This window comes from Rhipicephalus microplus, chromosome X (assembly GCF_043290135.1).
Source record: "Rhipicephalus microplus isolate Deutch F79 chromosome X, USDA_Rmic, whole genome shotgun sequence".
Taxonomy (NCBI): Eukaryota; Metazoa; Arthropoda; class Arachnida; order Ixodida; family Ixodidae; genus Rhipicephalus; species Rhipicephalus microplus.
This window is the reverse complement of record NC_134710.1, coordinates 430,381,217-430,395,282: the sequence shown is the minus strand read 5'-3', so window position 1 is coordinate 430,395,282 and position 14,066 is coordinate 430,381,217. Positions and strand designations below refer to the sequence as shown.

The following is a 14,066-nucleotide window of genomic DNA, read 5'->3' as shown; positions in this document are numbered from 1 at the left end:
CTAGAATGCACGTAGAGTGCACGTAATACACGCAGTAATTTGTTGTTATCCATCGTGTCCAAAGGTCCCAAGTAATATATGAGGATGCGCAAGGCAATACCTGCACTAAATAAGGAACGGTGAGATACGCTAACATGGCGAATTTGCCTAGAAGTTTGCCTAATAAGCGCAAGCGCTATGCGCAATTATGCTGTCGTCGTGCATCCATCGCTTTCGGCAACAACGCCGACGTTTTTTTTTTCCTGCCATACCAAAACTGCTAGTTAAAAATCGATAATAAAGCAGCTATGAGAATGGTGCTCTTTTAACTTGAAGGGCTATTCACCAGGCTCTAGAAATACAAAAAAAAATATTTGTGATATTTCTTGTCCACCTTGCGCACATGTGTGACGCAGACAGTAGTTGCCATGATGTCTATAGTGTACATGCTCTCGATTAGTGCCTTCACGCGAAATGTCAAATGTAATTTGTCTCTTGCACTGTTTTGCCGAAAGGCCGCCCATTCATTCTAGCTTGTCTCACACGAATATCATGCACGATCAACCGATCACGCTTCATTTTGTGTGTTTACAAGTGCGCAAGCGGCGATTACAGCCTGTAGCCCAAGAAGCGTGGAATCTCTTCGTGCTGACACTGTTCACGTGCTTTTAAGAACTAAAAGGCGAGGATGGCGAACCGCGCGTGCGAAGGAGAGGAGGAAACCACTTCCTCGTCGTTGACTGCTGGGTGGTGAGGAGCCCATTAAGACACATAATAGACGACAAGGATGCGCGGCCACTTCATGGAGTCGCTTTTGCGCGCATTAGCCCTAGCGAGGCGTATGCATGCCTTCTGGAAGAAGTGGCATCGCCGCCTTTCTGTGTTTTTGACACAGTGCAGGTCATTTCATTTTGCACACGCTCAACCTACATAGTCTCGTTCATGTTTGTGTTTAAAGGCCCAACGACGAGAAAAAATGATTTTTTTCACATAATTAATTACTACTTCAGCGTTCCAAAATCACCGCGCTTGCCGCCTGAAGAAGCTTTGCAAGTGAGACAACAACAACAACAACAACAACAAGAAGATTGCGACAGGCCAGGGCCACCTTCAAGTTTGCGTACCAAAATCAGCAACTTTATACATTTTTACGGCATCTTCTAGGACCTACGAAGCTCCCAGTCTGTGAGTATGAGGTACATTGTTCGCTGAGAGAAGGATACCAAGTTTCAGGAAATTGTGCTCAGTAATGACGTCAAAGTATGAAAAAAATTGGCAGATCCCGCGTACTCTGGGAATTGATAATATGCGGAGCACAAATGAGATAGCTTGATAAGTCACTTTAAAATCAGCACAATGTTATGAGACGGACGCACGTATCTAGATAAGATGCAAGTATGGTGCTTATAGTCGTGTAACTACGGTACCTCTAACGTTTGCAATACTAGCGCTAGCATTGATACGCAGATACGTATGTACACGACATCCATGTCGTCATTTCTATATTAGAATATGTAATTCAAGTTCGCATTATAGCGACGTCATTTGATCCCTACTAAGACGTATATAGCTTTAGTGGACCGGCTGCAAGCGTACTATGAGCGTGGTGTATAAATTATGTCGTACATGTCTTGCGGGCCAACAAGCCCGGATTGCGTCTCTCATGACTTCCATGTTATGATTACCATGTTTTCACTTGGCATTTGTTTTCACCCGGCTTGTATTTCGCATGTCAAACATGGTATATGCCAAGTTAACAAAGGCTACGAGCGCATCATGAGCGTAGTGTGTAGTCATGTTCTAACATGACACGCAAGTCATGATTGTCATATTTGCACCAGTCATATAACTTCATTCATTACGTTATAAAACACCAAATTTGGTATATGTGAAGCTAGCGAAAAGGCCGTGAGCGCGTGAGCGTATATAGCACGTTGTGATGTTACATGACACACATATCCAGAGATGATTATCCTGTTTGGACGTGTCGATTGCTTTCGTCGTCGATTCAAGTAACATAAGACTAAAGTTGGTATATGTGAAGCTAGCGAAACGGCCGCGAGCTCGCTATGAGCGTAGCATGTAGTCATGTTTTACATGACATGCATGTTATCATGTTTGAACCAGTCATACACATTCGCCATCCTTTCATTTCGCGTAATATCAAATCAGGTGTGTGACAATCTAGCGAAACGGTCACGAGCACACCATGAGCGTGGCGTGTACTCATGACACACATGACACGCCTGTCATGAATGTCACGTTAGGGCCTATCACTTATGTTCGCCATGCAGTAATGTCCTACCATACCAGTATTGCAATATGTCATGTGAACCATATTACCGTAGTAACAGTAGGACCATGACATATAAATAATGAGATTCATGACACACATTTCAAGATTTTCATGTTATGATAAGTCACTTAAGCTCGCCATACAATCATGTTATGCCATATCAATTTTGGTATAGACCCCATTATCGAAACGGCCAGGAGAGCTGAACGTCGTAGGCGGATAGATAGATAGATAGATAGATAGATAGATAGATAGATAGATAGATAGATAGATAGATAGATAGATAGATAGATAGATAGATACGCTCAAAGTCGCCGCAATTCGATAAAAAATGCTTCGCATTTAAAACACAATTTGAAATCTGTGATGTGAGCGGGGAACTCTGGCTATGAACTCTGACCACAAAAGCGTGGTCGCTGGCGATAACGTGCGTGCTGTCTCGGTAGACGTAAGCAAACGGCCCGCTTAGTTCACGTTTAGATTACAGAGCACGCAATCCACTTCGCTCAATGAAGCCACCGTACTCCCATACACCCTTAGCGTATCAAAGAGTTACGCGAGGTCAGATCCTAAAAAGTTAACCGATAGCATTCCTTCTCATAGCATTCCATGCTTTTGCAAGACTTGGTCAATTCGCTCTGTGCCAGAAGACGAGCATACGACAAACAGACGACCAGAAAACATTGAGGTGTGGACACAACCCTTACAGGCGATTTTTACGCATTCAACTTCGAGCAACTCCGATTATAAATTTAGTATGTTGCTAATTCTTGTACAATGTGTACACAGACTTCATTTTCACACGTAGGCAGTGTGAGACGGCGCTGTAGTCCGTACCGATGACCCGCCTAGGCGCTGACTTTGCTCCCTGATCACGTGATGTGCCCGACGCGTCGTGCGTCGTCTGCTCGTCGTCTGTTACGCGCACCGTTTTCGAAGGCGGCACGGTCTACTTGGAACACTTCATACCTCAAGAAATATGGTTAGAAGATGCCCATTGAAAGCTTCCCTGTTACAATCACTGCACAGACAAAGGTTGATGGCGCTTGGCGCTGGACGCTACGAAAAATGGTTCTCGAAAAAAAAAAAGGCTTTTTTTTGTCATTTGCTAATCGTGCTCCCTAATTCCGCGGGGGTTAAGACATGTTGAGTTCGTGCTTACCTAAAGATTGCATGCCTCCCAGTTCGCCTACTTTGGCGGTCATAGCCAACACCCCCTCGATTCCCAAGGCCTTTCCGAAGACTGCGTGACATCACCCTGTGGGCCCGTGCGGGCGCTGCGTTCCGATATTTAGGAGCGTCACGCTTGCTTCTACTGGTGTTGGAATAGTCCGTGATCGGTACAAAATGCCATGTCATGTATGTGAAAAGCTTTCTCGGGCACAACGTAAGCATTCTGAAGGTAGTTTCAATCTCGTAAGAAGAAACCATACGACAGAAAATGAGCTTTATTCCGTTAAAACGTCACTTTTTCTTCGGTGTTGCTGATTTCCGTGCTCCGGCCTTCTTCTGCGCATTGTCTTAGATGTTGTAGTTTTTCAGCCTGAAGAAGTTGTTCAAGACAACATTGGTTGCTCTGTGAACTACAAGCGCAAGATAGTTTGTGCGGTGTGACCATTTTTAGATGTATAAATGTCAGTCTGTGGTCCAGCAAAGAAAATGCCATAGAAGCGACGATACCGCGTTGGTCACTGCATGAGAGAAATTCTTTGGCGTATTCTCTCAATGACAGTTTCTGCACAACTAGCTTCGTTACCAGAACCATGTCATAGCGATATCCCAAGCACTGCACTAGGAACAGCGCTACCAGAAAGAAGCAATCGGAGTTGCACTCTGTTCCAAACAACGGAATGTAAGAGATCTGGGAGAACAGTCAATGAGCATTTAACGTAAGGAGAATGATTGTTTTTGATGACACGAAACCTTACGCACTCGTTGCTGATAGGTACTGTCCAAAAATTATAATCGCAGATCCCTTACAGTTTTGTTTTGAAGTCCGCATATGAAGACACCTTGTTTCTTTTTTGCTCAAGTTCTCTAGACTCAAGTGACCTGTTTATAGCTTCTTGCAAAGCAGCACTCTCCCTTCTTGCGATCTTTCTCGCTGCCTATTCACGACGTGTTGGATTTGAGGACAAGTACTTTAGACAGTTGTGAAAGACGAAAGGTAAAACATTGTGCTTCATTGATAGATATGTGGGGTTTAACGTCCCGAAACCACCATATGATTATGAGAGACGCCGTAGTGGAGGACTCCGGAAAATTCGACCACCTGGGTTTTTTTAACGTGCACCCAAATCTGAGCACACGGGCCTACATTTCCGCCTCAATCGGAAATGCAGCCGCCGCAGCCGGGATTTGATCCCGCGACCTGCGGGTCAGCAGCCGAGTACCTTAGCCACTAGACCACCGCGGCGGGGCTCATTGTGCTTCAGCTTGCGTTTCTCCCGTTCTACTTCTATTATCCTTCCTATTCGTTCATCTTGATGTGACAGCGTCGTCATGATATTCTTTGCTTGGAAGTGAAGCTCACAAACCTGCGAGTGCATGAAAAAAAAAAGCGGCTGTTTTAAACGCGCTACACATAAAAGACACTACGCGTAGATATAACCTGCGAAGACATGTTCTTTCATAATTATTTAACTACGGTATAAGCACGAAGTCATTCATTAAAAAACAAAAACGGCACAGTGATGCGCGTAACATAGCAAACAGTTTTTGTTTTACGCGACGCTATGAATTTTGCTATCCACGGACCGGGAAAGTACTGCGCCTACGATTCTTCAATTAATAAAAAAATGAAGGAAGCAAGAGAAGAAAAATTAAGCTAACTTTAAAGGCAGATTTCAACATTTGCAACGAAAGGGAATTACATTGTTACTACTTTTGTTTTCTTTCTTGTATCACATTCTGAGAATTCCATTTTTATTGTTGTAACAACTTGCTAAATAAGACGCTTCATCGGAGGATGGTTGCACACATCAACATGCAGAAAACAAAACACAGCGACCAAACCAGGCATGCTTTATGACAGAAAGAGCAAAATAGAAGGTATTTTAACTATACTGCGAGAAGGATACCCTTCTTAGCACTGCTCTTTTATAAACTGACTCCACTGGTCAGTGAATATTCACGAGAAATGCTTGTTTATTAATTGTTGTATTGAACTATTCTCAATATGTACAAAAAAGTATTCTCTTTCAATAATTAGAGTAGTTGCAGCTAAGAACAGCGATTCACACACCCGATAAAGCAATGTTAGAATTTTGTACCTTGGAATGCACTGTTGTTGCGGGGGATAGCTCAAAACCACGCTTGTTTCGGGGCGTCATCAATTGGGAATGCATACAGGCACACTTTTGACCCAATTTCTCAGTTTCCGGGGCATCCAGGAACACAACACCGGCCCATCTTGCACGAACTTGCAGTCATTGCGATCCTTGCAATTCGCTCCAAACATCGCGTCGGGCGTTAACACGTGTACGCCGAAAAAAAGAACGCTCACACGGACACGATAACACTGAATTGAGCGCGAACGCACGTCACGAAGAACACAAATTGCACAGCAGGTTGGCGCGCATGCACTGACTTGCCCGGGCAAGCGTGCTGAATCGCCGAGAACAGACGTGGAGCCATAAAGTGTAGCCAGATGCTTTTAGAGTCATTCCGCTCGACACTCTCCTTGACGTAGCATGCGGTTAGAGGAGGTTAGGAAGAAACCTGAAGAATTTTTAGAGGGTGTTGTCATAGCTCCGTGGGTATGGGATGGGGGACCGAATAACAGAGCACCGACGCAAAAAGAAAAAAAAAATGTTGCATCTGTTTTTTTTTGTTGTTGAAACGGGTAGCTAACGACTCACTCATCACGGCTGGAAAGCTCATTTGCTACAATTCGCGATGGGTAATTATTTGGACACAATTTTATAGCGCTGAGTATAAAAGAGCTGACCTAGTTGTTACGTAAATTCAGCGTCTTCATGACAGCGGCGTGCTCTTCGGCGTCTTGGTATTAGCAGAACAGAGTTGTAGGTCAATCATGCCTCCTCGATCTATTGAACTTCACTAAATTAGCCGTGTCCCCGCTCGCTCGCATCATCATTCGCTTCACAGACGAGGAGCTTACAACAGTATGCGTTAGAAGTACGGAAACGGTTCATCAAGTAAACGAAGAGAGCATGGTTTACTATTTTCCGTCTTTGCTCTTGAACCTCATGAATGTCTAAGTTGTCCACCGATAGCATGAAACCAGATTCATACATCTGTGACGCTACTGCATGATTGGAATATAAATACAACGCAGTGTGTTACGCTTGAGTAAGTAACCTGCAATTCGCTGTAGCGTTGCGGGGATACAGTTCATATTTACCGCTCTACTGTGGCGTTATACCGAGGCAGCCTAATATTATATTCAACGACAGCACTGCTGTGTGCTGTTTTACGCACAAGCCGTTATCGTAGTCTGCTAATCTCCACGCAACTGATGAAAGGTTAGCCTGCTTGCGGTAGCTCTTCTTGGAGTTGAGTTCATCACAATTCACTTAGAACAAGCTAGGAGGACAAACAACAGTGTTTCCAGGGAGCAGTAGAACCGGTTATACCTCACGTAAGAAATTCTTGTCCACGTCATTCAAGCTAATGAACTTATATACCAATATGAATAATATCTTTTAGGTTATTCTGCGTTGTTAGTCGCCTCCTATCATGCGGGTGTCAAAGTGCAGGACGCGGGAAAGTTTTCGCAGCTGGAGGAAAGAGAAAACGATCGGTAAGACGTACCTGTCCATCATATTTAACACGTATGATGCATGCACTACCCGAGCAGTGTACATTTCTTGACTGTCCCTACAATGTGGGCTCAATTTGAAGCCAAGCGTCGTGTTGGGTTAAAATTAGCCCAATCGGAAAAAAGGAGGGAAATCATACTCGAAATGAAGTGTCAGTCGTTTCCGATAATCATCCTCAAGCGCACCGCTTTGCAAACACGCTCAACAATCCCTCCTCACCACCAAAACCATTTTATGTTTACACCTTGAAGACAGTCACTCCTTGAAGACAGTACTCTTCAAAAGTTGTGCCCATACCCCCCCCCCCCCCCCCCATTTATTTTTTTCCTTTTGTAGCCATACGATAGGCAATAAAGGTAACATTTGGTTCGGCGTTTCAGCGACGGTTTATTTTTTGGCTAGATGCTTGTATGTATCGAGGTGGAAATTGACGGCCTTTTTCTCTGGGCAATCGCACAAACCTGAAACTGCAATCGGTAATGTCTTGCGGTGAACTGTGCTATATCGTCCATGAAAAACATATCGCTTCACAATGAACTACATCCTCGCGTTAGTTCGTATTGTTAGCCAGTTGAAGCTACATACTATACGCGCATGGAAGAGACATACTCTACTCACTTTGCGCCCGGACGAATGTAGAAGCGGCCAGCAGAATGCAGGCGGAGACCAGAAGACAGTACCGTCCCATGTCCCGAAAAAGACTGATAGCTGACCAGTGGCATAGGGAAAGCAGCTTATATTTTTTCTCTCCTTTTCCACTTCCGTCAAAAGGGCGCACCTTAATTACAGCCCTGTAGCAATCACGCCGTACGTGAGCTGACAACACAGAACAGTGGGCGAGACAGGCTATCGCACGACGGCGCTGTGCCACCGCCGGGAGAAAACAAAAATACGAGAACGACAAACGCGAACTGCCGGCAGAATCCTCAAGGGACGTCTGACAGAACAGGGTGGAGTTCTTGGACGTGACCCGAGCTGTGACGCGTTTGAGTCACCCTGGCGAGCCCCGCGCGGGAGAGGGCGAACCGTGCGGCCCAATCGCGGGGCTCCCTCGCGCGACGTCACCCGGAAGAGCGCGAAGGCATCGCGCAACGGATCGCCCCCTCTGGTTTTGTTTTCATTCCGTGTTCGACAGGAAAATACAGATTCGGTAGTGAAAGCGAGACACCTTTGCTCTCAGTTTGAGGTACTTCTGCGAGTCCATCGACCAATACGTCGTGGCTCTTTGGGTTACCTAGAACGTGTACACCGGCTTTGGAAGGACACAAAAAATTGAAAGGAAAAAAAGGCAATTATCGTCAGCTGGCCAGCAAATCAAGTAGTAGTAAATAAAATGGCAAAACGTGATTTTGGGTACTGTCGCCCTCCTTTCTTATTTTAAATGTAGGGCAATGTTCTGAGCCACTACGACGTGACAGCAAAAAAAAAAAAAAAAACGGGAATCAAACAAAAACGACAACTTGTAAAGCGTAGTACCGGCACTCAGCGTGTTCCACTAAAATTTAACATTTTTTGTGATTGTTTGCAGACACGTAGTAAAAGGGGTCGTGCATAAGGACAACAAAAGTGCGGCCGTTAATCTCCTTTCGGCCAGCGGTTATCTTTTCGGAACAATTAGGCACTACCTTTTAGCCGCAGGTATTATAGCTTGCTCCGTGCACGGCATCAGGGCGGCGGGATCAATACGCTGTGTGACCTGCGAGGGAGCATGGCCTGGTGCCCTCACCACCGTCACATGGCAACGGCACGCTCGTGTGCCGACTCGCGAGTGAGATGCGCCACTCATCATGCGGTGCCACTGAGAACAGAAGACAAACAGCCAAACGATCGCATTACACGTGTTACTGCGGCCTCAACATCAACGGCAACTCAGATGCAAAACCGACAAGACAGCCGAGTGCACCACATCCACGAAGCCAGTTGGCACGAGGTGGAATTTCGTGCGTGGGCGAGTTCTCTCGGCTGAATAACCGAGCGGACGAATTTGATGTCACATATTTGACTGCAGCATATTCAAGGTCAAGTGAACATCACTGCGACGCGTGCTGTGAACAGCGAACTCTGACAGTTGTCCTTCGCGCTAGAGCGAAAAACAAGCATACACTGTAGCTGAGTCGCTGGCCGTGGGTGGCGTTCTATGAACTGCTGATTACCGGGGTGTCGGTTCAATTCCCGATCGCTGTAGTGCAATTCTTATGAAGCCAAAATGAGAACCCTGAGCGTACCTTTACCTAATGAAGGGCTAGTTGCCGACATTGTTCCCTGAGGACGTCAATGTCTTCAATGTATCTACAGCACGCGTCATGTTGGCTTTGCCTTTTTGTGTAACGGTCTGATTTCGCGCTTCATTACCCTTACCGAACCAAACTCGCCCCTTTTCAGTTCTTCCAAGCCATATCTATCTATCTATCTATCTATCTATCTATCTATCTATCTATCTATCTATCTATCTATCTATCTATCTATCTATCTATCTATCTATCTATCTATCTATCTATCTATCTATCTATCTATCTATCTATCTATCTATCTATCTATCTATCTATCTATCTATCTATCTATCTATCTATCTATCTATCTATCTATCTATCTATCTATCTATCTATCTATCTATCTATCTATCTATCTATCTATCTATCTATCTATCCCCTATTGCAAAAACATCGTGATGCCAGGGCGTTTTTTTTGGCACTGGTACACGCTGGAGGCGCTGGTACACGCTTGTAATCCCTGGCACTTCGCTGGGCGCACTAGGAAAAAGCTGTGTCACACTGGTATACGGGCGCTGGCTCAACCGCTGTGATGCTGGTGTGCACTGCGAAGTGCTGGAAGCGCTCGAATTTTCACTGGGAAGCGCTGGTGAATACTGGAGCACGCACAGCGCAGCTGCAGCGTGCATGTTATTGTAGCGTGTGCCGTGGTTTGTTTCGGTGTCGTTGAATATAAAACGCTTGATTGGACGGCAAGGAGAGATGCCACCCTAACAGATACCGAGCATACGTAATTTGTTTAACAGATACTAAGCATACGTAAGTGGTCTTACCCAGAGCCCGGCCCAGCGAGCATTAAACCTGTCGTGCCAGCCGCGTTGGTATATATTTTACCGGCGCTTCTTGCTTCGTGTACACACAGCTTTAAAGTGTGAGAATAACTGTAACGTATAGTTTAGACATCCATATGAACCTAAATAAACTATTTTGTCTTTTGTCGACGTTCGCACAAGAAGCGCTGACGATCGAACGTCGCGCTTTCAGCTACGCAGGCTGTCACCGAAAGCTGCCGGTCGTACTTAGCTGGTACTTCTCTGACTGATATGTAACAACACGCAATTTTCAGTTGGTAATTTGGTGCGCCTTTGTGAACTGACTCCCTGGCATAGGTTTTCAGCGGATTGCATTGGTATTTATATTAGTGTTTTTTAATTGTTGGTATTGATATAACTGCATATATTTGTACACTGGCACGCCCGCTGTTTACTTCCAGCAGAGGCCAGAAAAACGGCTGTCGCTCGCCATCGCTACTCCGTAAACCCATTCCTGGCATTTATTGACCTTCCACTTACTTCAGTTACAGTTTAGGTAACAGTTAGAAATATTGTGAAGCTCAAATGCAGAAACTTCAAGTGTCGCAACTCAGCTGCTTCGAAAGGAGCCTTACCCAGTGCCCCGTCCCAGCGAGGCCTATCGTGCCGGCCGCGTCGGTGTACCTGCTGCCGGCACTTTTTACTTTAAGTAGGCACAGTTCTAAAGTGTAAGAATGACTGTAAAGTAGAGTTTCGACATCCCTGAGCCTAAATCGACCCCTTATCTGCGTGTACGGTGCCCGCACAAGGAGCGGCGACGATCTATGTGTCGTGCTTTCAGCAACGTAGGCTATCACCGAAAGCTTCCTTCTGAGCGCAGGAGCCGGTACTTCTCAGACTCGTATGTAAGAACACGCAATTTTGAGTTGTCAATTTGGTACGCGTTAGTGAACTAACATACTGGCATACTTTTTCAGCGGATTGCATTAGTCATTTCTTTGGTGGTTTCTTAGTTGCAGATATCGGATAACTGCAAATATGTGATCTGGCACGCCGGATGTGTACTGCTACATCATCGCTTGAGCGAAAAAAAAAAAAAGAACTCAATTCTCACTCGCGTGCGTGGATATCTACCAAACAAGACATGTAAATCATCTGTACTTGTTGACCAGTAGAAAGTGCTAGAAACGACTATTAAAGGAAAAAAGACTATCGGCAGCAATAGCTGACAATCTGTGGCTGCTTCTCCAGTCAATTTGAGATTTGTCTGAGTTAAGATGTAGATGCTTCGAAAAACTTTGCGCCCTTGCTAATATCTGCACGTCATTCGGTGCCCGGAAGCGGTACGTCACTGTCGAATCAAGACGCAGTTGTTATTTGGAAAGAAATACCGTGTCACTCTTGACTGTGCGACTTGTAAACATGAAGTTGAACGACGTGTTCTTTTGATAAATAGTCGTTTTACAATATGTGGCGTACTGGGTAGCGTGCTCGGTTAGAGATCAGGAGGTAGCAAATTCAAATACCGTCAAGTGGAAAGCTTTTTTTTCAATTTTAATTTTTTTAGTTTTTATTGTGAATGCGCGTTATTTTACTTATATATTAATTTATTTATGGCGAATGGGCGCCCCCCGTTTTATCCCTGGGAAGCCATTTTGCGCAGAGTACAGCGTCCCAGTACCTGCGCTGGCAGGTGCTGGTACCAGCGCCATACTGGGCCCATAACCAGACATGGCACTGGACACCGGTACCCAGTAGCGCTGATTTTTGCAATAGGATCTATCTATCTATCTATCTATCTATCTATCTATCTATCTATCTATCTATCTATCTATCTATCTATCTATCTATCTATCTATCTATCTATCTATCTATCTATCTATCTATCTATCTATCGATCTATCTATCTATCTATCTATCTATCTATCTATCTATCTATCTATCTATCTATCTATCTATCTATCTATCTATCTATCTATCTATCTATCTATCTATCTATCTATCTATCTATCTATCTATCTATCTATCTATCTATCTATCTATCTATCTATCTATCTATTCTTAAGCATGCTGTAGAGCAAAATTGGTGGAATGGCAGGGTAAGAGGACTTGACGGATGAAACTGCGCAATGGTCAGGTCATGACATATAACGCGAAAAATCTGTCGCGTACGTCGTCAAACCTTCGCATCTGTGCACGTTCGGCACTTAAAAGTATACCACGGGCGACGGCATGTGGATATGCATCGCAGGTGACTGACAAATTATTTATGCCCACGGGCGACGACATGCTGGCTTACCGAAAATTGGGGTTACAGTGTTGGCCCAGTGGCTATAGCAGTATAATCTATACTACATTTGTATTCATACAACTCAGCAAGTTATATGACTTTCCCGAATAGGAAGAACTATGCTAACGAAAGTCGCGTATAATATTGACGTCAACACACCATGAAGTGTACTCTGTTTCAATAATACCCACGCCTGTGCTCTATGTGAATGCTAACGTTACGTTGTACCTTAAGTTACCTTTTGAACGCCAGTGTACTCGACGTTCTTAATAATCCAACCATGTGCACGCAAGTATTACACTTAAAAAAAATCAAGTGGGGGACCGTTAAGCTTTGCCTTTCAGAAATGAACGCGATAGCAATAGCAACCTAGCGCGTACTTCAAACCCATAGTGCATAAAATCTTTTCAGACTTGCTATGCACCCACTACATGGCCTTAAGAGAAAAGGTGCCATAACGTGTGTGCCTTTTGTAGTGGGTAGCCAACTTTAAACCATGAAGTCATGATAATCAGTTGTTCGGACGCCAGATTGCAATGTAAGCTTGTACCACGCATTATTACTGCAATTTTTCATCTTGTATTGTGAAGCACTTATACAGGACGCGCGTGTTTATAAAGCATGATAGCTACTTTCACTGCATTTCTAGGTAGAGGAAGATATTTGCACTGTATTCGCAAGCAGGCGCCTAGCTCTGGGGTAGAACACCCACTTGCCCTACAAACGACGCGGGAGTTCACGCACAAGGTTATTCTTTGCTCACAACCAACGACGCCGACACCGGAATTTCTTCTGAACGAGCTCTTTGATGCTATCACGTTAAAACAAAAAAACGTACATCCTTCGTTGAGCTGCAGGCTTAAAGCCGGAAAACTCAGCATGCATACACGCTGAGCTACGCATGGAACCGATTCGAACGAAGCATGGAATTTCTGCATTCTTATCGAGGCTGACACGAATGCTCTAATTTCTTCCGCACTCAAATATTTATTTCAGTGGAAGGCAACACCCAAGAGGTAGCGCCTGCCATTCATACCAAGCACCAAGTGGTCCAATCAAGTCAACGCTTCCGGCTGCACGCCCCCAGTTCAACAGGATGGCGAATGATCTCGCAGTTGGTGCAGGGTGTCGTTCCAGTCGGCGCGTACCATACCAAGGCCTCAAAGTGTCTGCCTTCCACCTGATCATCGCAGTATTGCTGTGCTGCGGTAGCCAACATGACGTCGGTGGTGCTGTGTGCACGGGCAGCGCGTGGCACCGACAAGCCTAAAGCAGTCGCCGTCGCCACATCTTCCCCCTCGAGTAGGCCGAGAGCTTTTCACCTGTTTTCCCACCTGGGATGAGTAAGTGGGGTACAAGACTTCGTGCCTGTTGAGGAATACGAAAATGCGTCGGCTGCTCATATGGGCACTGTATGCTTCCATTGAGTCGGATCCAAAGAAGCGGGGCCGATGCTTTCCCGACCACGGAAATTTCTGCGTAAGTCGCTCGTTTCGATGAAGCCGCGTTAGACGTGGCTAGAATTCCGTGATGGCTTTCCCGTGTTATTTTTTTCTGAGCGACCACGCACTACAACCAATGTCGAGTGTAGCGCTCATTCGACTTATACTTTTGAAATTTCTTCAACTTATAGAATATATTTACATATATGTCATAATTGTGCACTGGTCAGATTCTGTTTTATTCTTATTCCTC

The 14,066-nt window shown here is 45.0% G+C and overlaps 1 protein-coding gene across 1 annotated transcript in view; it reads right to left on the bottom strand.

Annotated features, from left to right (window-relative positions):
* LOC119161832 (uncharacterized) overlaps positions 1–8,093 on the bottom strand; it is a 92,706-nt gene extending 84,613 nt beyond the window's left edge. The window contains exon 1 of the mRNA XM_075880434.1: positions 7,678–8,093. Coding sequence (XP_075736549.1) covers positions 7,678–7,747 — 70 coding nt within the window. The 5' untranslated portion in view covers positions 7,748–8,093. The remainder of the gene's footprint in view (positions 1–7,677) is intronic.
* Between the last annotated feature and the right edge of the window lie 5,973 nt (positions 8,094–14,066).